Here is a 26,148-nt window from a genome sequence, read left to right as displayed (position 1 = left end):
TAAATATTGCTGTAGGGTAAAGAATGCTTCTCTGGGGGGAAAAAGTAACTCTTCCTGTTGCCAGCTCTAATGACTCTTGTGAGTGTTGACACTGTGTTTTTCATAGGGTACTTGCTACTGGAAATTCAGAAGTGTGCATAGTGTCATCTGATACAATGTAGGTTTCAAGCCTTTCTGCTTGCAAAGAAAACTCAAAACTATGAAGTCTCTTTATTTTCTAATTTTGAAAAGAATTTTTCTTTACATTAACCTTATTTTATTGTAGCTAGATTCAAAGTTACCAACTCAAAGAATTCAAAAATCTTGAAGTATTTAAAGGCAGAAAGCTAGGCATCTTTCTCTGAACAAGACTACTGAGTACTACTACTGAACAAGACTACTGAGGGAACAATATTAAGTTTGTCTATCATTGACAAGCAGGTTTTTGTATGTTAATAGCAGCTTAATATGTAAAAACCTTTTAAGGTCAAATTAGACTTAAATTTTTGCCTGCTCAGTTTGGAAGCTAAAAAAAAGGAAGAAATGAAGGAGAGAAGCAATACTGACAAGCTACATTTGGTTACTGTTAACATAAGACTGTAATTACCAGGTTGCAAATAATACTGGGAGAGGTTATAGTTAAAAGATAAAGGTAAAATTTCACTGAAGAGAGACTTAGCTACTATTGATGTGGAACCTAAATTTTCTCAAAATAATCTGCCTTACAATAGACTATAAGGAAATAAAGACCAAAATAAGGCTTCTGACCTATTCTGATAAGGAAATTGAGACACAGGAATGATTTCTTTAAAACTGCACAGAACTAGTGACAGAAGTGTGTTACCCTGAGTGTCTGACACCCACATACAGTCTGCCTTCTGAAAAACATCTTTGATTACATATTCTCCCTAAGTCCATATCTTGATTTCTGTAAGGAAACCATGCTCTAGACTTGGTGCTTTACTGTGTCCTTTCCTCAGGCATCCCATACCTTCATGTACAAGTACCCTTCCAGCTTCTTTTCTTGCTCTGTCATCTTGTGGTACTCCAAAACTACTCCACTGATGAGACAGGAGGCAATCTTGTGCAAAAATCTATGAGGATGCCTATGGGGCAATTGAATTGCCTAGCTGCAGATACATAATAGCACTTCAAAAGGTCTTATGGCCAGCTGCCTTTCTGTTAGGATGTCTCAGATAATTCTCCCTTGACTAATAAAGGAAATACCCTTTTAAGTAAAAGGAGAGGTTGACTAAAAGAGTCATCAAGAGCAGTCACGGTTTTTTTTCTATTGCAGTTAATGACTGTGATTACTGGTCAAAGGTAACAGATCTAAGGCTGGTTATTGCTTTTACAGAGTGTGTATATTAAAGTTCTGAGTTTGCCAGACACTTACTAGTAATGCAGGTTAGACTGGCACAGATTTTAAACCTTTGTTTCCGTTGATCAGTATTTATATTGGATGGTCTTTAATGACGGCTTTCAGTGATGCTAGTATGGCTTTTCAGTGATCCTAGGTATGGCAGGATAGACTGAAATTGGCTCTAAATTCAGGAGTCGGAGAAATAGTGAGCGATGTTGTCGGCGATGTGGACAGTGGGATCGAGTGCACCCTCAGCAAGTTTGCTGACAACACCAAGCTGTGTGGTGTGGTCGACACGCTGGAGGGAAGGGATGCCATTCAGAGGGACCTTGATAGGCTGGAGAGGTGGGCCCATGCAAACCACATGAAGTTCAAGAAGGCCAAGTGCAAGGTCCTGCATGTGGGTCGGTGCAATCCCAAGCACAACTACAGGCTGGGCGAGGAATGGATTGAAAGCAGCCCCGAGGAGAAGGACTTGGGGGTATTGATTGATGAGAAGCTCAACATGAGCCAGCAGTGAGCGCTTGCAGCCCAGAAAGCCAACCGTGTCCTGGGCTGCATCAAAAGAGGTGTGACCAGCAGGTCGAGGGAGGTGATCCTGCCCGTCTACTCCTCCCTGGTGAGACCCCACCTGGAGTACTGCATCCAGCTCTGGGGTCCCCAGTACAGGAGAGACATGGAGCTGTTGGAGAGAGTCCAGAGGAGGGTCATGACAATGATCAGAGGGCTGGAGCACCTCTCCTATGAGGACAGGCTGAGAGAGTTGGGGTTGTTCAGCCTGGAGAAAAGAAGGCTCCGGGGAGATCTAATTGCGGCTTACCAGTACCTAAAGTGGGCCTACAGGAAAGATGGAGAGGAACTGTTTATCAGGGGGTGTAGTGACAGGACAAGGGGTAATGGGTTTAAGCTGAAGGAGGGTCGATTTAGATTAGGTGTTAGGAAGAAATTCTTTACTGTGAGGGTGGTGAGGCACTGGAACAGGTTGCCTGGAGAGGTTGTGGATGCCCCATCCCTGGAAGTGTTTAAAGCCAGGTTGGATGAGGCTTTGGGCAACCTGGTCTAGTGAAGGGTGTCCCTGCCTGCAGCAGGGGGGTTGGAACTCGATGATCTTTGAGGTCCCTTCCAACCCAAACCATTCTATGATTCTATGACATACAGCAGGGGAAGTACAACCAACTTGCACAGAGATTTGAAGTCTCTGCAGTCTGAAACTGGGGAGTTCATAGCTGAAATGTGCAGGAGAAACTTACTGGACATCAGTGTTACAAGGATTTTGCTCCTGTCTGCCAAGTGGCCTTTTGTATTTCTGTGCTTGTAGATACATTTGCTCACACAGTGAGTTGTGTGCAATGTCCCTAGCCCTAGTTTCCCAAACACAGTTTATAACTCAAATAATAGCTTTCTGGTTCCCTGAATCATGACTAATGTTCCCCCATGACTTGTTACTTGGCATGGAAACTTAAAAACAGTTAGATGGCTGCCTCCTGAGGCCGGCCAGCAGAGTCCCTCTAATGTCTGGGCATCCTTTGGCCACCAGTAGATACTTACGATCTACCCTTTCATGCTGTTCTTGGTCTTGTCCCTTTTGGCTTCAGTTCCAGAAACCTGCAGAACAGCTTTTGTTGGCGGTTATTTTTGTACTGTTTAGAATACCAGAACTGAGCATGGTGGAATCGCTGAAATAGTTGCCTTAAGCAAGTAAGCCTCTTACTTGGTACTTAGAGTCAATGCTTGACTGTCTCAAAACGTTGCTTGTCCTGTCCAAGCCCACAGCTAAACTTTTCAGTCCAGGTGCTCTGAATTCCTGGCATCAGTTACAGAAGCAGCCTCACTTTTGGCTGTGATAACTGCCTTGCATGGCTGTTGTAAACACCTGGTTTGCCCATTGCCTTAGTTGCATTACTCCTTTCCAGCCCACTGCTGGCTCTCAGTCCTTGGCCAACCTGCTCTCCCACACTGTCAAAACCCTGCGGATGTGCCACTGCTCTAGCTGGAAATGCAGTGGGGTTGACTCCTATTTCCTGAACCTGAGACTGTGGTTTCTTTCTCTTAATTTTGTGACAACCCTTAAAAATTTATCCAGGACTTGTCATGTGCTTGGCGGATTTTCCCTGGAAAGGCAAAGTTTTTCTGCTTGCTTCTTTAAAACATCTCTCTGCTATGATGCTTGCAAGAAATCCCAAGCAGTACTTCTGCTTACCATGCTATCTTGTTTCTGGGAACATCCTGATCTGTCTAGTTCTCTGCCTCGGCATCACAAGCATCCCCAGCAAGCCTACACACTGTGTTTTTGTTCTGATGTGTATGTCATCCAGGATGCTGGTATTAGGCTGAAAACCGTCTCCTGTGTGCACAGTAATACAACTAGCAGGAGGAGAAGGGAGTGCAGCTCCTTACAGCTTTTGCGGGAGTTCTCAGTGCTGCTCTTCATTTGACTAAGCTTTTTTCTTTTGCACCTCCTATCCCTTATTTTATAGATTTCATCTCAGAACAGTCTCTTCCCTCTTCAAACTGTGAACTTTTATGCATGCTGTTGCTTCTTCTCCTCATGCCCTGCATTTCCTTCCTTCCTGACTCTGACCTTCTCCATACTGATCAGGCAGTTGGTGATGGTCATGTTCTGCCAACTGGCTGGCTGCCTGGAGGCATTTCTAGAGAGATGTTTGAACCTATATGAAACATGTACCTGCTTTTCCTTTTTTTTGCTTTTTTCCTGTTTTTATTAAAATCATAATGAGTCTAGATCCTTTGCCTAAACTGTTCCTAGTTCCAAGCCATTTTTTTAATTGCTTAGAAAGCACTACATTTGGTTTTCACACCAAGAAATGCAGCAAGGTTGACCTCATAAGCTCAGCCAATAAATACAAGAAAATGTGTCCTCCTAATTAATTAGCTTATTAACCATGATTAAATAGCCATATGGTTCATCTCACTTCAATTCATTTGCTTTCCTCCCTTACTTCTGTCTTTTGGATCAGGAGTTCCTCTCCCATAAGAATCCCTGTTCCCTTTATGTTCTTTCCTTCTGTGTTTTCCTGCCCATATGACTCTTGTTTATACTGACAGTCACAGAGAGGACATGCACAGAGCTTTTTACTTATAGAAAGCAGTATGGCAACAGTTACTAATTCTGCACAATAAAGAAATGTGTGTATTTGTATATTGTTTAACTGGTAGCAAAAGAGATGAAGCTCACCTGATGTAGAGGTAGAGATAGGAATAAAGGTCAAGAGCTGTTAGACTTAAGCTTATATGTTTAGAGTGTAAAACAGTATTAGTGGTAGGAGAGTTTGAAATAAGATTAAGATTCCTGAATCATTGCTAGATGTTGATATTCATATTCTGGAGCAGTCTCAGAATGTAACAGTGATTAAGGAGGAGGTGGAAAGGCTCACCATAAGTGCTGAGTGACACTGCATAAGGGAAGGAAAGAGAGGAAGCTTTTTGGTTTTATGTTTTTGAGGCAGGCAAATTTAGTAGCAGAGGCTGGGTAAGAAACCATGCCGCCCTTCCTTTTAAGCCTTTAAAAGGTTTCTATCTATGGCTGCTGAGGAGGGACAGGACCAAGAGTTTCACATTTTGGTTTCTTTTAACAAATTCCTTATCTTATGCCATTGCCCTTGGCAGCTGGTGAAGTAAGGGGAAGGGTCACATATTCCTGTGAGAGGAGAAAACAAATTTCATTGCTAAAAGCCTGTTTTAGAAATATAATACTTGGGAGACTACCCTGGCATCCTGGAAACTAAGCCTTTGTTTTTATCCATGAAATAAGTATGTGGGGACAGAAGTAGTTTAAATGCTTTAATTCTGCCACTGTGCTGATGAACCTCTGCCCAGACTGGGAGCGAATGGGATGACCTTCAAATTTACTCACCACAGCTAAACTTTCATTTGAATTTTGGAGTGGGTTTTGTGTTTCTGTTCTTTTAATATGAATAACTTAAGGGCAGTGGCTTTCAACCTCTTTTGATTGTAACCCCAGCTGGTTTTTAGTGGTTTTGCAGACCCTGTCAGAAATCTCACGTATGCACGTTGCTGTATAGCATGTTTTAATTATTTTTTTCTGAGTGCATGGGTGCCTTTAAACTGGTCTATGTTTCTTGGAGGAGGAGGAGAAGGTGCAAACCGCAGTTTGAAAAGCTGTGTATTAGGAAGCTTATTCTGGAAGTGACAGTTTATTTCCAAACAACCTCAAAAAAAGCATTGGGATTATTTTATGTTTTGAGGTTTTGTGTTTGCTTGGTTTTTTTAAATTGGTGAAACTAATCCTTTTCCCCATTCAAAAGCATGAGTCTTCCCGCTGAATAAAATTAGAGAACTCAACTTGAATTTATTTAAAATTTTACATTTGTTTTCCTTATGGGGCCAAGTTTTTCTTCTTCCCCATTCTCCCTGTCTGCAATCAGGATATAGTAGAGTCATATAATGACTTGATTCTAAGAGCTAAAAATTCAGAATAACAATCATTAGAGCACTGCCAACACAGTTTTGAGCAGCTAGTGCTGTGCTGGCTTGAATCAGATTTCAATCAATAAACCAGAAATGAAAGGCACCGGTGCTCATCCTGTTTGAGAACTCCCTTTTCTTTATTTACCATTCAGTGCAGCAGCTAGGATTTCTTCAAAACACGTGAAGGTTAAGTGTCAAAACAACAAGCAAGTCTATTCTGTGCCATATAGCTGAAACTGGTTTTGTGAACGAATTCTTAAGTGCATATTGCCACTGAAATAGCATTGATTTCGGTTTGGACTTGAATGGTCAGCAAAGGGCTTTTCAACCCATTATTGCCCATGAGGAGCCTGGAAAACAAATCTGGCAAAGCTTAGCTAAACTTAATTTTGACACAAGTGTTTTTCCTGTGGTCGCTTAGTCAGGCGCAGAACTTTGAGTGACTAAGTGAGCCCGTAAAATCTCTGTTAGTGTACTGGGATGTAGCTAATTATCGGTAGACACAAATGATTTTTTTTAAATGTGATTATCTGTAGTTTAACCTGTCCTATCAGTTGTGATGGATCTGCCATTAATTTCTACCTTTTTCCCCCCTTTTTTGCCAACGTTAAGTGGCTAAAAGCCAAGGTAAGAAGTGTTATTTCTTTTTGACCCACAGTGCCTCATGTGACTGATAGTAGAGGCTGCAGAGCCATTAAAACTGAAAACTAGTGCTCTCTTATGCTCTCCTCTGCTTTCTATAGGATACTTAGATTAAACATGCTATACTTGATTTTTTTTATTTACAGCGTTTAGCGTCTGTCAATATATCTGCGATACATTGACATCTGCATTTATACATAGATACATTAATTTCTCTAACACATGTAGTGCTTTGCTCTGAATTCAGTAGATGCCTTGATTCCCTTCACTTACATTTTTTTGCAGGAGACTTCCCAGACAACCTGAATGACTCTGCTAGTCAAATAGCAGGGGCAAATTGAGAAATTCTGGGCCCATGCTGACTGTATTGTACTGTCAGTGTTAAAGTTTGATTTAAATTATTAACACCTGAACAGAGATGAACACAAATGTGGCTTCCCTTTAAAGGAAAGAGGATGTAAAAGATTTGTGCATGAACCTGTCAATTGCTACCTTTCTGATGTCTGTTGTAAATTAATAGCAAAAATAACATTAAGCTTGTATTTAGACTCTTTGTATTTACTGGTGTCTGTCTTGCGTGTAGCTGAAAACTTGCTGTTTGACAGCTGTCTGGGAATTCTCACTTCATATTCTTACACTTTAAAAAAAAAAAAAAGCTGTCAATAATAGAGCTGCTCTGTTATAAAAATAAAATCATGTTTTCCCTTATTTCAGCATGGAAATAACCAGCCTGCAAGAACTGGCACCTTGTCAAGAACAAATCCGCCTACACAAAAACCACCAAGTCCTCCTATGTCAGGCCGGGGAACTCTGGGGTAAGAATGAAGACTGCTTGGTCCCTCCTGTGTAATAGAAAGTTTTCATTGTGCCAGTGTTGGTGTTTCTTAAGTATGTGGATAGATGGCAATTCCGATTGCCTTTAGCAAAAAAACCACAATTACCTTTTCTGTATAAACCCTTTTAGCTGCACTGATTCTTATTTTCATTATGACCTTTTGAAAGACTGTTTTTTCATGGGGGAAGGATTTATTATGGATATGGGTAAATGAGGAGGCTATAGTTTTTCCTGATTTTTGGGAAGAAGTCCTTAGTGACACAAAAGAATATCAATAAGGTTTCAACTTCAGTGGGGGAAAGACTTCATTGTTAAAAGCTTTCATCTACTCATTTCTCAGTATTATAAAAGGTATGAAATTGCTGTTGGTGCCATATTTGTTGCATTATCTAAGCAAAATTCATGGCATTGTGAACACATTGGCAACACTGATTCTTGCAGGCCTGTGCATTTTTATTTTTATGCTTAAATGAGAAAAGATTTTGCTATTCCCGAGTCCTACTATGACCAGAGTTCCCTGCCGTAGCATCCATTTTGCTGTTGTGGACCTATGGGGAAGGAAACATGCTTATCTTGGTGTGCCAGCAAGTAGTTGTTGCTAGGGACCAAAACATTAATACTTGAGAAGCTCAGAGCACATGCCATATGGTTTTGTCTGTCCAACTGTGCAACATTTTCCAAAAGGTATCCTAAAGATGACCTTCTACCTATTTGTCACTCTTAATCTTTCCTTTATGCTGTGGGGGACTGAGTCACTGTAAAGCTGGCTGGCATGGATGTGTTGGCTTCAGGTATGTTGCCTGGGAGAGGTGAGGAGCTGGAAAAATGAGGAGGAATGAGGCGGAACAGGATGAGGATCAGGAGCAATTGTCAAGGAAAATTAGAAGCAGCAACTCCTTTTGTCAAAGACTTAGTGATTTTTTAATCCTGACTTGATGCTTTGCTGCTTCTCGTTTCAGTGTTTGTTGTGTATTCTGCAGAGAAATTACCCTAGAGGTTTCCTCAACATGTTTTGTGAAAATTCCCATTGCTCAAGGGCATGCAATCAGTATTCCAGTTATCTCTCTTATCCCAGCTGAGAGTGAGTTGTTTATCAGCCCTGGGAAGCTGGGTAGTGCTTTCATGTCCTTTTGGACGTTTGCTAGTGAAACAGTAGCATTGATGTATGGGTGAGCTGCCTCTCATGCTCCCCCCCTGAACAAGCCAGAGCTGTTTGGTTGCCTTAGCTGATGCCTGATAAGGATTAATCAGCTGAATGTCATTTCCAGATGAGCTTGACAAGAGGCAGCAGTTGGCTGAGGGGGAGGAATAATGTGGGTTCGTAACAGAGATTTCTATCTGCCCTTCTTGTTCAGGAAGTACAGCTCTTGTCTTGAGCAGCCGTGTTCTGCCAAAGCATGAAATATCATAGGCATGACTGTTTCCCTAATATATGCAGAAAAAATTGCTAGAAACCGCAAGGATACCACTCTTCTCCCTTTGATCCAGAAAACAGAGATAAGCATGTAAAATCAGAATGAGCTTGGTGTGTAACACGGGCCTTTAAGTACGGGCTGCCTATTGTGCAGCTTGTCCCTCCAAGGCAGGGAGGGAGCCCTACACAGAAATCGCTTGGGCTGAAAAGGGAAAGAGACTCCAGGAAGCCAGGGTCTCTTCACCAGGTCAGGGAGAGGCTGTGCAAAACCGTGGATACTGGGGTTGGAAGGTTGGAAGTACCACGGGAAAACAAGTGAATTGCTGGAGCTGGATGGAGGGAGCAGTTGCAGTCATGCCTTGAGGGTCCTGGGGCAGAGCAAGGCTTTGGGCGCCCTGTATCTCTCCCTGGTGGCAACGGGCATCAGCACTGCGCGTAAGGCTGGCAGAAAAGCAGAGGGAAGGATTGGTGTGAGTGGTGGAAAGAAATCATTTTTTACTTCTCTGGTGCTTAGGAGATTCAGTTCTTCAATGAAGCTGAGAAAGGAGAAACTGAACGGCCGAACCTGTGGATGCAGTCAGGGTTTTTAAATTGTACAGGCAAAATAAATAGTACTACAGAGCTGAGTAGTAGTTCCTATTGCCAGTGTGTTCCAAGGTAGAATACTTTAAAACATTAGTTTTCAAGGTTATTTCTGTTGGAAGCACCTTTAAAATCTTCCCTGCTTATCATTTTATTTGGCAGTATTTAGAGGTCTATCTCTTACAACTGGAATACAAAGTTACTTTGTTTTTCCCATGACTGATCTCTTTTGGCAGATACACAGGTGGTGGCAGCCTGCATATTAAAATCATCTGGAGTTCTTTATATAGACAAAATAATTTACAAACACCACAGTGCATGCAAACAATTACGGTATTTCCACTTTTCTCTTTGAGAGATTTTAATAATAAAATGTTATAGTTAAAATGTAGTACTGTTGCATTCCATATTGTAAAAAGGAAGTCAATAAGTTTCTTAAAATACCAGGAAGCCGTATAACGTACTGACTCAGTTATAACCAGGAACAAACGATTAAATGCCAGTAGTTAGTATTTTTGGTTTTGCTTAGCTGGTGCATTGCCAAATTCCACGTCTTGCAAGGGATCTCTTAGTTACTGGTGAGAACTGGAGAACTGAAGAACTCTGCAATTCAGTACAATAAAGGCACTGTTCTTAAGGCAGTAAAGGGTCTGGTAAATAGATCTCGAAAGATCTGTGCTGTGTTTCTGACTTCATGCAGTCTGTTAGGTGACCTCGGAAGCCTCTGGGCTTCTCTTTCTTGGGCTGCAAAATGGAGATAATGAAGCTCATCTGTGAAGCACTTTAAGATCTGCTTAAGTGGTATGAGATTGCTTGATTACTGTGTGAAACAATGCTACTAGGAAGAGCACTGGTGATTGCAAATGAAACTTGTTCTGTGAATCTTTCAGCCTTACTCCTGTCTAAATAAGTTGAATATCTTTAGCCGAGAATGCTTTTGGAAAGCATTTGGAGGGGAGGGGAAGGAGGGGAAAAGGAAATTGTTACAGTGCAAGAGCTTGTCAAGTGCAGTTTACTGAAAGGTAACCCCAGAATATTATGTAATGATTCTATGTTATGTAGTTCAAAGAATATATTTTGGGTGGTAAATACAGTTTAGGGTTTTTTTAATGTTTGTGTGCTGTAGGCCAACTTGTATGGATCTGTCTGTGTAACACACTTTAGAGAGTTGGATGGGACCTGTCTACCTCGCCCAGTGGAATTTGTTTAATATACTGTAATGTGGGTCATTGTGCGGTGATCTCTCATGGAAACATAAGAAAACATAAGAAGACAAATGGCTGCACTACTTTCATTCATTTATCCTTTTGATCTTCTGTTCCTTTATCTTTCTGTCTTCAAATGTTTTTTCTCCTTGACCAGACGAAATACTCCTTACAAAACCCTGGAGCCAGTCAAACCGCCAACAGTCCCTAATGATTACATGACCAGTCCTGCCAGACTGGGCAGCCAGCACAGTCCTGGAAGGACGGCTTCCTTGAACCAGAGACCTAGAACACACAGGTAGAGCATTTTCTCACTATAACCCTTTCCTGCCTAGCATGCTGATGCTTACTAAAGTGACAGAAAACCTTTGAAGCTTTGTGCGTGTTGGCTTTTTGTTGGAAGGCAAAAGGTGAGTTACTCTACCACTCTACGTTAACAGATCTTCGCTGTATTGTTGACTTTTCTAATACACAGAAGTGTCTTCATACTCTATAGAAGCCTCATTGTATCTAGCAACTTCCATAACCACAGGCCTTGTTTTATAAAATCAATTAATTTTGTTCCATGGTATTTGTTTCCCAAGAATAAGGAAAACGTCAAAATTTATGCAGTTGCAAGGTAGGGTAGTAATGGGTCCTAATGGGTTTAAAGCTGCATTATTAACCTTAGCCTAAAATACACTTAGGGGTTTTTTTTGGGTTTGGTTTTTTTTTTTTTTTCCAAGACCACTAATTGCAAAGGGAAGTTTCTGTTGATTAGAAACACTGATGAAGGTAGCCTGAAAGAGCTGATTGCTTTCTTTTGGCTAAAACTTAATGCTCGTAATCAGTGCTAGCATGATGGAAGTAGAAAATAAAACCTATTCACAGAACAGGTATTGGCATCAGCCAGTTGTTTCCACATGCTTAAGGGCTTTGAGAGTAGTGTGTGTTTTGGGTGAGAAGGGTGTTCCAAGTGTACCTTGGGGTTTTTTAAATGTAATTTTTTTCTTTAATTGCAAGGCTTGATCTTTATCTGAGTTCAGTTTTTTCAATTTGATTTTTATCATAGACTTCAAACTGCAGGGAAAAAACAGACAGAAGACATCAATGTAGCTAGAAGCAAGATGTTAGCTTATTTCTCAGAGAGCTTCTTTCCTAATTTTTTTTGGTTTGTTGTCTTTTTTTTAACTCGCAGTAGGCAGTTAAACACAGTAGGTCACTAACAAGCGTTGAGAGAGTACTGTGGACACAGTTGATCATGAAATACTGTCAGAATGAAATAGCTTATAAATATGGCTGCAACGAAGACCTTGTTAATCTGTTCAGCTGGCTACTGTGAATGCTCCCTACTCTTGTCTCACAAGATCTTCTTTTATGTAGACTACAGTTAGAAATTCAGCTGCAACCATGGTGACAAGATCAAGGTCTTCAGCAGACAGAACGCTAATTTTGAAAGAATTATCTTGGCTTCCATTTCAGATCACTGATTTTTGTAACAGTGTTATTAAGATATATTTGAATGATTTGTGCTTAACTCTTGACAGCACTGATTTGTAGCTACCCAGGAATGGTAAATAATCTATAACATCACTAAGTACTATTTAGTTAACATGGATAGGTTGACTACCTAGTTCCCTTTATATTATCCATTTAATCCATGTAAATTCAAGCCTTGGCCTAAGGAGTGCTCTTGGATAAGAATAAGGACAGATTCCACCTGAATCTTGATTCATTTTCAGGTCCCTCAATGAAAAGAAGTGTTACGGCCTCCAAAGGCATGTGTAGAAATGTTATCCTGTAGTTCACTAGAAGTATGTTCTGTAAAAATCTGTATTGCTGGCCTCTAATTTGTATATCATATAACAGTACTTAGACAAATTGTGACCTGGCTGTACTGTTACCTTTCAGGCTGTCTTAGAAACAAACTTCTCATACACAAAAAGTGTGTCCATGAGTGAGGGGGGAGTGTTAAATATACAGAAAATTATCCATCCCACACCCCACCCTAATTGGTTTATCATGTTTGTTCTCAGTTAAAAAGTTCTCAACCTAAACTTCTGTTCTGCATAGAGGAAATATTCCTTCAGCTGACAGCATAAATAATCTTAAATATTTATAGTTTAGGCATGAACTCTTCCAGTCCTGGCTTATTACTTTCAATTATTACAAGGCCCCTGAACTATTTTTGCAGTTGTTACTCCATTGCCTAGAACTGGTATGGTTGCTTACCTTTTTATTTTTTAAAGCATTTAATTAGGCATTTTATGCATAGTGATGTTTATCAGCTTAGCTAATTCCATTTATTAGGAGTGTAATGCACCCAGACTTGATTAGCTGTATGCAATTGTAGGTAGAGACAGAGGCATTTTATAGGGGATTTTTCAATGGTCTATAATTGAGTTAGGCTAGCAGAGCTCACGCAAGAAGTGTGACTGCTGATACGCTTTTGTAGGAAATGCTGTGCTAATACTTGTTTTTCTTTTATAGTGGTAGCAGTGGAGGAAGTGGCAGTCGAGAGAATAGTGGAAGCAGCAGTATTGGCATTCCCATTGCCGTGCCTACACCTTCACCGCCAACCATTGGACCAGGTATGTGAGACTCTTCCCATGTCAACTTAAGGCTGTAATGTCAGACACTTGTGTTTGCAGAGGGATTTTGACTGTATGCAATGGGGTAGAAACTGTCCTGAAGCACAGTCCTAGTCAGGACATAGTTTGAGTGCTGAGGGACAGCTAAAGTTTTAATTCTTTACCAAAAGTACTTGCAGAACAATCACTATATAATAGTGGATGGTTAAAACATGTTTGTTGGTCCATGTTTTTACAAGATAATCAAGGGGGAAAGGGGATAGGAGGAGAGAGGTGTATCCTTTTAAAGCTTAAGTATATTTTAAAATGCCTATCTACAGTTTGGCATTTCTGGGTGCTCTGAGAAGCAGCAGCAACTACATACATGTTTGATGGAAAGTGTCTTCTGAAATAGCCTGTTAACTTTACCATCTGCCAATGATGGTATGTCCATGTTCTTTTTTTAATTAAAGTCTTTATTTCAAATAAAATGTAGAAGATGACCTACAAAACCACTGCTAGTAGTGGAATTCAGGCTTATCCACCAGCGCTGTTTATGCTAAGGTTAAAGTCTGAAGTTGCTAAGCTATGATGGAGATCACTGAGAGAGGCAGGAGAACTAGTGTGTATAAGATGGCACAGCAATAAAAAAGAACCATGCAGGATCTGTCAGCTTTGAAAGCATACTCACTTGTCTTTAAGAATGATGAACGGTGAGAATGTGTAGGATCCTTCTTTATTATAAGCCGGCAGGATTATTAACTTGGTAATAAACCAACTCAGTCACTTGTTTACTCTCTGTGTATTTTGTAAGCACATAGAGCTAATTTGCACAAAAAATAGTGGAGTTCTGGTGTAATGTAATTTTGCTATTGCACCTCTTCAATATCTGTTCCTTGGATGACAAGTCTTCACTTTCCTAAGCACGTGTAGGCTTTCCTTTCCCAGCTGTTTCTGATCCTGCAGTGGCACAAGTAGGCATGAAATTTTACTGTTGTCTGGCGTCCCATAAAAATCGATGGGAATAAAGATCTGCAAGTACAGAACCCTGTGTAGGATCTGGGCCTGAGTTTGTATCGGTTGAATTTCTGTATTTATTTGGGAAGCCTATCAAGTGCCCGTGCTTTCTTATTTGCTTTTTTTAAATATATGGCCTAATTGGGAATATAAACTATTTTATTAGCACACATTTCTGTTCCTCCTCCTCCTGGAGCCCCGCCAGCACCACCACTGCCACCACCTCTCCCGATGGGCAGTCTGATAGGTGAGATTTGTGTCAATGCTGAAGTGATTGCAGTCATGCTGCATAATCAATAATCATCTCTTCCTAATGGACTTAGTGAGCGTGTTTTTTCTTCTGGAGTGGGGTCTACATGATTTCAGTATAAAAATCAGTTCTGGGATTTTTTTGTTTTGTTTGTTTTTAAACAAATCTAATCTTCACTAATTTCCTGTGGTTAAAGCCTCTGAAGGTAAATGCACAAGGTACTGGAGATTGCTTCAAATCTCTGTTCCCAATAAAGCTAAGATCCAATTAGTCTGATCTGTAACAACTCGAAATCAGCTTAAATATTGGTATTCTGCTGTATTGCTCCTACAGCTGAGACTAAGCCACAACAGTTGCACTCTGGCTTAAAATTGATAGCTGATGGTGTAGGGTGATGTATGTGTTCTATCCTGTGGGCATAAGGTGACTGAAAAGCAGAAGTGTCTGTCACAATGGCTTGGGCTTGATTCTGTAATGCTGGAGGTGGTTGGCAAACCGGAAGACTGGAGAATACGCACTAACAGTTGTTGAAAAATTGCTTCAAGCATTACATGTAGCTATTAGAATAGGATCTAACAGTAGGACTTTTCAAAACGAGCAGGAAAAAATACCCCACCCTCTCCTATCACAGGCCGATGACAAAATTCATTGATTGTGTTACAAAACTAGCTTTGGAGGCTTTGACCCACATAACCCTTTGCACTTTCCCTTACTGAAGAGTTAAGCGAAAGTGACTTTGGATAGCATTACAGGACTGCAAACTTCTGATCGCACACTGTTTGTGTTTATATATGTGTGTGTATGCGTTTTGTATATATTTATATATATTTATATAAGATATATACATATGTACATAAAAGCACAAAATATTTTAGTGCAAAACAATTTTTGCATTTAAAAATTGTATTGATCCATGTGACCTCAACGTGTGAGATTCGTTAGTTTGCAAGGTGTGATCCTTTTGTCTCTGTCAAAAGTTAATCCAAAAGAGAACTTGAATTGTTTTAACCTTGAAGTTTGTGCAGCAAGCATGTGGAAGGTAAAAATGGGTGCTCATCCTGAAGAACAAGTGACAGGTCTTTCTGTCAGTTGGCATTGGTGATGCTGATTTGTTAGTGCAAATTCCATCAATATAAAAGCACAACTAACAAATATGATTGATAAACGTGCCAAGTGTCTGAAACTTATGACATTTGTTTTACTGTTTTGTTAGAGTGTATTTTTATATTAGATTGGAGACAAGTTCTGGTTCACAATGGAAAACATTTGCTTTGAGCAAAATGTGGATTTTTTTCTGTGTGCTTTTTAATGAAGGGTATTGCATGTAGAATAATTGAGATATGCTTAGGAGTTGGAAGCTGATTCAATTTTCCAGTCCAAACCAGTCTCTCAAAGTAGTTCTCAGCATTTCTCAAATGCCCTTTATATGAGTGTTGGTTTATGTCCTACGTGTTTTTTCTCATTATTGATTATAACAGGGATGTTTGTTTTCTGTTAATCTCCTGTTACTGGCCTTAAATTATTGGAGACCTGTAATCAAGTATTTCCTATGTTCTGGGCTTTTTTCTATTTTCTGCATTCTATCCCAAGTAATGCTCTGCTTAAGTCTTTTCCGTGGTTCCTCTGGCTAATGCTTTTCAGCTGCTCCGGGTTCAGCTCCTGGTTCCCAGTATGGCACAATGACCAGGCAAATCTCGCGACACAACTCTACCACTTCTTCGGCATCTTCTGGTGGATACAGACGGAATCCTTCTGTGACTGCCCCATTTTCTGCTCAACCTCATGTTAATGGCGGGCCTCTTTATTCTCAAAATTCAAGTAAGCTTCTGAGCTCTGAAATCACAAACTGTTTTGAGCAAAATGATTGTAAAAGCATGCATGGCATTTTAATTCATTTATGAAGAGCATCAATCAGATTACTGCTTTCTTTCCTAAAATAGAAGGAAAAACAAACAAGAAAAACTGTATTGAAGTTGTACAGTGATTGCACTATATGCAATTATACTGTTTTCCCCTCTGACTTGTTTGCTGTTACTCATGACAACAAATTATTATGACTGCCTATCTAATTATAGGCACATTATACTTAACATTTCAGGTGTGCTTGGAGAACATAAACTAAACACAGATTTTTTTTTTTGCAGGAGACCTAATATGGTTATAGTACAGTCCCTCCACTACTGGGCTAGTGGCAAGCGAGTACTGTCAGAGCACAGTGCTCATGTAACAAACTTCCCATTACACAGTTCCTCCCTGTCTCTTTCCTAAATCCTTTCCTGATTCCAAGTTTCGCCTTTGTTCTTAGTTTTAGGCTTGACTGTGCTAAAAAGAGACTGAGCTCTTCTTTAAGACTCCTCTGTGCTTCCACACTGGTAGTAGTATAGATGGAGATGAATGAGGGAAGGGATGGATGCCGTGGGCAAGTGAGCAGGTTTTAGTCAGCAGCATCCTGCCTACCTACCCAACAGAGCAAACCAGGTTCACTGCAGCAAGATCTGCAAAAGAAGGGTCTACTTGACCATTGGTAGAAAGCTGTTTCTATCAGGAAACTTCTTCCTTGCTGTTTCCATAAACTTTGACCAGCTACACATAGAGGAGTGATAGTTCTCTAATGGTTTCTAGTGGTGTTCTTCAGTGTGCCAACTCTTAAACTTCAGAGTGATATTTCTTTTTAAAAGAAATGATTATGTTTGGGCTGAAGATCACTTTGGATCAGTGTTTGCTGTTGTCTACTTACTCTTAAGGAAAAAATGCATATAAAATGTTTGAGATGCTGAGGTGAAGAGATTTCTCAGTGATTTAGAAGTATTACGTTTATCAGAAGGCATTTTTATATGCAGACACAGTACCTATCTTTTTTTTTCTTTTCCAATCCTGATTTTCCTCCCACTCTCACCCATACTGACCCTTCATTTTCCTCCACACTCTTGTTCCCCCAAATTAATTCACCATAACAACAGAAACTCCTTCCTGTTTGAAGAGTTGTGTTCTGTTGAATAAACAGGGCTTTACTTCTGGAAATAGTTCAATTGTCTTAAATGCTGTGCACACCACTGTTTCTGAACATTTACATTTGTCCAAAGCAATTTTTTGCTCAAATGCAGGTGCTGTTCCTAATCTAGCCTCTCTGGTGTTTTCAAAATACTGATTGTCAACATTTTTTAAACAGTATTTTGATGGGTGTGTTTTTCTACTTTGAACTGTTTTCCTCTGTTGCTGTAACTGGTGATTTTTTTTTTTTATTTTTTAATGCTACTGTCATGACATTAAATTCAGGTCCCATGTTTCCTTAAGGTTTTACTTTTCATGCTAACGAATACTCTTTTTTTTCTTAGATGTTTACTTCAATTTTGTGAGAAACCTGTTTGTTTGTCCCTCTTTTATCGATCATTTCTCCCGTACAGTTTATTTGATTATTGGTTTTGTAATGAACTAAATGCTCCATTTTTATTCATCAAACATTAATCTTAGTTATGGCTTTATTTAAAACTGTTGCTTACTTGGAAGTACAGAACCTCTTTCAAATTTGGTTCCAACTGGATTACTTTGCTGAATTCCCACCTTCACAGGAATTTCTCTGCTTCAGTGCAAGAGAAATTCCACTGAGAAGGGGCACAGTATAAACAAATGAGTTGATGTTTTGTTGGGGTTTTTCTTTCTTATTTTTTTTCTTTCCTCCCTGCTTCATGGGGAGATGCCCTGCCAGAGCGGATACTTTGAATGGTATGCCCTACTACTACCATGCCTCTTTCCTACCCGTAGAGGGAAGAGTTGAACATCTCAGCTGTCTGATCACGGATGCCATGTGTCTACTATCTCGTTACTCATCAAATACTTCCGAGAAGATGAGCTTACAAGTGCTTCCTGGGGAGCTCTGCGTGCTAGTATAGCCAGATGTAGCTGTTGAAGCCTTTGCCAGTTGGTTGCTGAGTGCCGTCTAACCACAGAAGACTCAGTAATTTAAAATAAAGCGCCATTCTGCTCTAAAACCATCTGGTTTTCCTGCCAACAAGCAACGAGGTCCCTTTTTCTATGTAAAACAAAACCATTGTAAGCCAATCCACTGCCCCCTGCCCCAGCAGAACAAAATTACAGGAGGTGCTCTCTATGAGTATTAAGTATTGATGTTGCAGCATTGTTGCCCTTGTAAAGAGGTTGTCCTTGCTCTGTGTCAGTGCTGCTTTGCTGCACTTGATCTAGTGCTTTACTCTTATTTTAGAGGCGTCCAGAATCCTGTGAAACATCACCTGTACTTCTAGTAGCATACTTCTTTTAAAAGATAACTACTAAATTTGAGTAACCCTTATTTGGCAGCAAGACAGAAAGCTTAGTTTGGTGCACTCCCCAAGTGAAGTGAAGCAAGTCCTTTCACACGCACACCCCGTGAGCGTCCAGACGCAAGCCTGCACTTGGTTTTTGTTCAGCTCAATGCAGGGGCGAGCTTTGCTTTTTGATCCTCAGTTGGCTAACTAACTGCGAATTCAGCCTTGTTGGAAACACAAACTTGAAGAAGGTTCTTCCGTGTGTGTGTGCTTGTTGTTCTTTACATACTTTGTTTTGTGGTCCTTGTTACTGACGGCTGCTTTTGTTTGTTTCCTTTTTTTTTCTTTTTTTCCTTTGTCCGTTTGACTTTCCCGAAATGGTGTGTGTGTTGCTACCAGTTTCTATTGCTCCACCCCCTCCCCCTATGCCTCAGTTGACTCCACAGATACCTCTCACAGGCTTCGTGGCCAGGGTGCAGGAAAACAGTAAGTTCGGACAAGCTGAGCTGTTAAAGGGTAGAGCCTACTTTCTTCTAGCATGCATGGCTGGCAAGTCAGACTCTATTTTGTTTCCTTTTCCAGAAGCTAATACCATCTTGCATTCTAGTGTCAATATGCTATTGGAGCTGAAGGGCACACTCTTCAATATTTTATAACACGTGCATGATTATTACTGACCCATTTAAGTTCTGAACTGCAAATTTATTGTAGAAATATGGTGTGAAATATGTGGCATATGCTTGGTGTGAATATAGAAATGTATCTTAATTAAAAGTAGTATTTTCATGTTGAATCATCCTGCCTGAGGCTTTTCACTAGGGATAATTGATTAGTTTATTAGAAAGGCTTATGTAGACTGTCAAAACATGTATTGTGTAGCCATTGATTCTCATACTGTTGTAGTTTTCAGGAAGCTGTGCAGTCAATTGAAAATGTCCGCTCTTATGATCTAATGCCATTACAAAGGACCCAGTAAGGTGTTTCTCTTCTCGGTAGCCTGTCATCCTCCATTTCTTTCTGTTCTCTAGCCAGATTTCCCTACTGAGCTTCTTGCAGCATAGCTCTGCTAGGTTTGCGAAAGATACGTTCCCTGGCTATGATCTGTGCTGCAAGGTGTTCTATACTGCTAACTCTGCTTCTACCATTACTGCTTGATTCATTTCAGGTGAGTGTTACTGTCCCAAATGCTAGTGCAAGTGTAAAGTCACGTTCCAGATCTGGGGATATCTTTGCTGTAGGAATATGTTGCAGTTCTGTAAATAACAGAATAAATGCAATGTAGATAGAACATGAAGTAAGTATAAAATATTTGTAAAGTGTTTGGGAGCCATAGTGAAGTTTGCTAGGATCTTAGGGGCTACTACACCATAGTAGCTATGTAGCTCCAGCATATGTTTAGGGCCCCCCAGATCTGTCTAGTGCTGCTGTTCAGCTTCCCATTAGAGCTTTTAAGTGGTCATGTTCTGAGCATTCCCCTAGTGATACGAGACATCTCTCTGGTTCTCATTCAAAAAGAAGGTATTTTGGTGTTGTGCTAGGTAATTAGTAAGAATCATGTTGATGTAGAATAGTATGCCACAAAATTGTGTTGATGAACCTTTCCAAAATTCAAAGTGTAGAGATAAACCTACTGAAGATGAAGGTTACAGAATGTCTTCACTTGCAGATAAACTTGAGAAAATTGACACCTGCTTCTGAATTGTTCCAAGTATTGTCCTCCTGGAGATAACACAGCCCTTGGGAGAGCGGAGGTGAAAGGGACAGCCTTATTTGTGTGTGCAACAACAAAATGCAAGCTGACTTGTGAATGAGATTGCAGCAAAAATAGCTGAAGCTTGAAATCTGGTCTTAGGAATTGTTCTTTTTATTTTCTTTCTTTTAACAGTCCCTTGGGTTTGAAAGTTATGTAACGAGTATGGCTTTGAGCTGCTGCCGCCTCATTTCGGAGGCAGGGGTTCGTGTGGCAGTCTGCGTTCATACGCTCAGCAAAACTGGCTGTAGAGGCTGTTGTTGAGTTTTGGCATTGTGTGCTAGACTTTCATCTGCCTCCTTTTCTGCAAGAAGTCTACGGGGGAGTGGAGTTAGGGAGACGTGTGGGTATGCTTGTCTTTTCCTTAGAAAGATCTGTGGGTTTGGAAAGCAACATCCTCTGCTCTGTGGACTTCTTTTGGAGGACAAGGACAGAAGGCTTAGAAACCATGCAACGCCTATTCTTTTTTCCTGCGCCCTGTGCCCAAACTGTGGGTATCTCCTTCAGAGAGATTTACCAGTGTGTCCGGTGCCCAGGGACAACTGATTGGATGTAAATTGCTGTACTGTCACACCCAGTCCTTTCAAAAAGAGTCTGCTGGTCCCCATTTAAAGAACAGGGATGTGAATGCATACAAGAAAAGATACCTCAATTTGGAGCTGTATAAATACTGATCCTTTTACCCTTTCTCATTTAGTGTGGTTTCTGTATGCTTTTTAAAAAAAAAAAAAAAACCTCCCCTAGGAAAGGTAATGCTATTGTAGAGTTTGCCTTTAAGTTCAGAAAAAGTCTAGGTTAAAATCTAAGAGGCAAGGGGATGTTTCCATGGGGTGGCACTTGTCTAATTTTCTGTTCCATTCTCTCCCCTTGTTTAAATGTGAAGTTGCATTGTTTTAATTGTTTCCCATAAAGCATGCAGTTTCTGTACTGCATCTCAGTTCGGGCATGTGTTGGTGCTTTCACACTTGCATTTCCTGCCCTTTTTTCTTCTTTTCAAATAAGCAACTTCATTGTTGAATAAATGCAACTTTTTGCATTCCTTAAGGTAAGGATTTCTCAAGATCTCAAAGGACTGTTGTTTCAATACTGTTTTGTTTTTTTCCTGGCTGCAGACAGAAATTAAGGGGAGAAATACATTTTGTGAAAGATGTGCCGAAACTAGTGCACAAAACCAATCCATTCATAAACAGTGTTGTCATGTGCCTGTGGTGGATTAATGAAGCCTGCCTGTGAGTGCTATTCAGTAACACGGGCAAGATGTAGTGTTCACTCAGCCAAAGACTTTGTTAGTCTGTCTCCAAGTGACATAAATGGGCTTCTGTATGGAAGAGGAATCACTAATACAGTGGCAGCCAGTCTTACTGATGGCGAGAGCTGTGGGGTATACAGCTCAGCTGGTCAAGTTGAAGAAGCTGGGCTTGCAGGTGAACAATGGCATTAGCTCTTCAAGGGGTAGAGAGCGGGCTGTGTGCCAGGGCTGAGGCAGCCTCTGCCCCAGCAGCTCCTGCTGGCTTCTGCCCCCTCGCAGCAGGAGATTTGGCTTCCCCTGTACCAGCGCAGCCAGTCTGAGGCACCTAGGATATGGGAGCTATGCTCAAGCCCCTTGTCAGGGCATGTGGCTGAAGAGCAGAGGTTAGTCACTGCTGCAGTAGTGGCCAGGCGAAAGTAAAGAGCATTAAAGCAAACAGAAGCCCTAGTTGTAATCTCCAGTGCCACTGTAACTAGCAGTAGCTAAAGCTTCACTCAATGTTGTTCTTTCCTTGCCCTGCAGCTTGGCTTTCTTCTCAAAATGCAGGTAGTGTGCTGGAGCTACATGTTCTGGAGCACATGCCCAGCATGATGGCTCCTTCCAGTTAAACCCTTTCTAGAACAGCCTGTGTATTCAATGTGCAGACTGCCAAATCTCTTACAATTAAATCTGTATTGCTATATAACAAAGTTGAGTTTAGTGACAGTAGCTTCCTTTTCTGTAACTTCTGGCTTCATAGTGCTTACACCTAGGTCCATGCGTAGTGGACCACAGTTCCCAAGGAATAGGATAAGTGACTTGATGTCTTGCATCTGAGTGTGCTCTCTCTCTCCTTTGCTGCCAGCTGCTGTGAACGTTATTGAAAACTAATTTGATGAACTGATTGTAAGAGTGATTTGTACCATAATGCCTTTCTCTTTTTTCCCTTTCCCAAAGCAACTGGTAATTGTACTGATTGGAGAATCTCAGGGCAGAGATTTGACATTTTGGATTATACACTTAATTCCCTCAGTACTTTTTCCCCAAGAGCAGCAGCTGCCTGTTGTAGTTTTCCATTTATTAATTGAATCCTGGATGTGTGCACGCACACAAGCTAGTCTGCAAGTAAGGATATGTACAAAGCTTTTCTTCTGTGGAAGGATTACTTGACTTTCTCTTACCTGGTTAAATCTTAAAGACTAGTCTCTTCCCTCTTTTATGATCCACACCGCATCTTTTTGTCCCCTTAATGCTAGCTCCAAGAGAGAAGGAATACAAAGAAGTGGTGTTCAGAAATAAATTAAAGTGATTGTTATAGAAAAGGATTTGTTAAAAAAAACAATCAAGCTGCTGGTCCAGTCCAGAGGCCTGTTGCTGCCTGGCTCAGAGGGTGCCACTCGGAATCCTCCCATAGCTAACTGCTGCAGCTAGCCCCTCAGCGCATGGACGTCGGAGCAGGACGCTTTCCTCTCTGCTGGTGTTCAGCTTACGCCCTGCAGCATGTGCTTTGACTCTAGTAGCTTTTATACATAGATCTGACCACTAATAACAAATGTAGTTGTATGTTGTAGCTGTTAATACAAAGCCTCTGTTTCTAATCAGTGCATGGTATTATATATATAGTGCATGCTATGTGTGTTGTCCCCCCACCCCTTTTATTTACAGCCTCAGGTTTGTTTGCATCTCCACGCTGTTTTGATTTAAGAAAAAAAAATAATCTCCAAATGTTTCTAGTTGCTGATAGCCCGACTCCTCCCCCACCACCACCTCCTGATGAGATGCCAATGTTTGATGACTCTCCTCCTCCTCCACCCCCACCCCCCGTGGATTATGAGGATGAGGAGGCCGCTGTTGTGCAGTACAGCGATCCCTATGCAGATGGAGATCCTGCTTGGGCACCTAAAAACTATATAGAGAAAGGTAAGAGAAGTGCGGCAACTCTGTTACTGCAGTATGAGAGGATTAATGGTATCTGAAGGGAATGGCTTGGCTTAGGTTTGATGAAATCATTGTCCCTGTTAAATCAGAACTCGAATCATTCTTTTCTTAGCTTGTCTGTGGCTACACCTAATGTGATAAAATATGATCCTTCTTTGGAAGGATTATAAAATACCTTCCAGCATTCTAGAATGAATAAAAAAAAAAAAATTCTTCGTTCTGAGAAGCAGATGTAAATCAGATGGCTTTCCTCTTTGCTGAGCTGCTGGACTGTGTCTATAGCTACCTCAGGATTGCTGGGCAATCATCTAGAAATAGTGTTGCAAAAAGGCCAGAAAGTCTGGACTCTGTTTATCCTGTCAAACTAGATAGCTAGAGTGGATCTAACTAGTTTCCCCATGATCTAGCTGGCACTGTGGTAAATGTGGAATGGGGGAGGGTACCTGTCATACCTGGCTTAGCAGAACTGTTATGTTCCACCTTCACTCCTAGCTGGGCTGTGTGCAGCACATACCCATGGGATGAAAGAGTAATGTATTTACCAAGCAGGTACTGAAAAATAACCGATGTTGCTGTAAATTTGCTTCTGTTTTTTCCTACAGGAACTTTTTATGCTTGCACTTATTGCAGCTCTTTGAAAAGTAATGCCAAATCTTCTTACCCCATAGAGGCTCAGTAGCAAAATCCATGCATTTCTGTAGTGGCTTTAGGCAGCTGTGTTTACAAGGCCACACACTGAACGTACGTGCTGTAGAGCTGCAGGGGCTGTAGCGTAGAAATTTTTTTTCTGTTGGTCTGTTTCTATAGAATGGTTTGGGTTTTTTTTTTTATTTTTCTAAAGCTTTCTCCAATCAATCAATCAGTCTAGTACAGGGCTCTGTGTGCTTTTGAAGTAATCTGACCAGAAATGACCGCCGCACTCATGGAGCCAGTTATTTCACAGTTCAGCTTTTAAGTGTCCATATGCCCTGCCATACTGTGTTGCAGTCAACTGTACCTGTCAATAGTTTCACTGAGCGGTCAGTGTAGTCACCACCCACTTCTTACTGGTAGCTAATGTGGCAAGAAAAGTGAAATTTCATTTTCTGGACTTAGTGTTCAACAGGGAAAGCATGTGAATTCATTATGGAAAGTCCCAGGATAGCAAACTAGTCTTTTAAAAAATAATTGTACTTCAAAAATGTGAATACTGGTGCTATTAATAAAATGCTAAACGTGTCCCTGTTCAATCCACAGTTGTTGCTATATATGACTATACAAAGGACAAAGATGATGAGCTGTCATTTATGGAGGGTGCAATCATTTATGTGATAAAGAAGAATGATGACGGCTGGTATGAAGGAGTTTGCAATCGAGTAACTGGCCTGTTTCCTGGGAATTACGTTGAATCAATCATGCACTATGCCGATTAAAATCCTTTGCTTTTCAAAGTTGGGTCTTGTATTCAGTCATACCATGATTATTTACAAGGGGTAACTACAAGCTACAGAATTGTCTTAACATACTTCCAAAAAACATGTGCCCATTTCTTCAGGCCATACTGTTTTAATGGTATGATTGAATGTCCATCTAAGTCTCTGGAGACAGTATGTCTTACCTGATGGCGATTTGTAAAACAAGCAGCTGTCTATAACTGGTTATACTTATTTACTTATGCATTGTTAATTTTATGACCAGCCTAAATATTCTGGGGAAGTAGGGTATAATATTTAATGAACCATGATCAGATTGTGCCATTACATTTTTCAGTACAGCATGGTAACTAACACTACGTTAGACTAACATATTAAAATCTGGATGAGAAGTTTAATGTTAGTGCTGGTCATATTACTTTTTGTTTAGACTCTTTGCTCATTCTTGAACTATATTTGTTTAAAGCATGCATACAAACTTATGTATTGAAATATACTTTTTTAAAAATCCAAGATGCTTCCAATTGTTGTAATCTTTACCTGGAGTATTCTCACTAAAGTCTATTACAATGAGTTGTTTGGGTCTAAGATGTCCATGTGAATCAAAAAATGGGTGGTCTTCTGTATGTGTAATTTGTACCCAAGTTTTTTTAATGAGTAAATTTACATTATGACTTTTTCCATTCATAAATATATAAGTGAACCAAAGGTCTTGTCCATTACTTTGTTGGTTGGCTTGGCAAAGAAGTTTGGAATGCTAACGTAGCAAAATCATGGCTGTGTTATCCCAGGCAATGTACTAAAGCAAATGTTTGTAATGTGACTTTATCACTGACACAGGGCAAATAAATTAGATATGAAACCTGAATTACACATTTATACATACTCTTAAAAGTTCTTTTCTTCCAAAATTAATTTTAGCAAGGATTCTTGATTCAGTCTAGTTATCTAGATGCAGTAGGTTGGACACCATCTGTATCTGACATTTCTCAATGGAAACTGTATCTGGCTTGGTGATGTGCCCAGCTGAGCAGAGACGGCAGGCTGGCCTCGGGATATGACCAAGGGGGAACAGACATGATGGGAACTTCGCTGTTGTGTTAAGGGATCACGGGCAGAGATAGTTAAAGTGGTGTACTTCCCTGTTCCACAAATTCTGTGGCTTAAATAACCTGAAAAGGAATGTGGTAGTACTGGATAATTACCGTAAGAGGAATGTGTCTGGAACTTCAAAGCAGACTTCTTCTAGGAGGGTATTGAATATTCTCTATCC

At 40.5% G+C, this 26,148-nt stretch overlaps 1 protein-coding gene across 15 annotated transcripts in view; it reads left to right on the top strand.

Moving 5' to 3' along the window:
- Positions 1-25,756, top strand: part of ABI1 (abl interactor 1) — an 84,715-nt gene extending 58,959 nt beyond the window's left edge. The window contains exons 4-12 of one of the 15 annotated variants that reach the window (XM_054817263.1): positions 6,404-6,418; positions 7,148-7,248; positions 10,627-10,767; positions 12,939-13,039; positions 14,202-14,282; positions 15,927-16,103; positions 18,947-19,033; positions 23,260-23,445; positions 24,700-25,756. In XM_054817263.1, the coding sequence (XP_054673238.1) occupies positions 6,404-6,418; positions 7,148-7,248; positions 10,627-10,767; positions 12,939-13,039; positions 14,202-14,282; positions 15,927-16,103; positions 18,947-19,033; positions 23,260-23,445; positions 24,700-24,875 (1,065 nt within the window). In that variant the 3' untranslated portion in view covers positions 24,876-25,756. The remainder of the gene's footprint in view (positions 1-6,403; positions 6,419-7,147; positions 7,249-10,626; positions 10,768-12,938; positions 13,040-14,201; positions 14,283-15,926; positions 16,104-18,946; positions 19,034-23,259; positions 23,446-24,699) is intronic. The other 14 variants (XM_054817276.1, XM_054817264.1, XM_054817265.1 and 11 more) reach the window with 14 other exon arrangements.
- The last annotated feature ends 392 nt before the right edge of the window (positions 25,757-26,148 follow it).

Source organism: Grus americana, chromosome 2 (assembly GCF_028858705.1).
Source record: "Grus americana isolate bGruAme1 chromosome 2, bGruAme1.mat, whole genome shotgun sequence".
In the NCBI taxonomy this organism is placed as follows: domain Eukaryota; kingdom Metazoa; phylum Chordata; class Aves; order Gruiformes; family Gruidae; genus Grus; species Grus americana.
The sequence above is the reverse complement of the archived record's forward strand: the minus strand, read 5'-3'. Positions and strand labels throughout refer to the sequence as shown.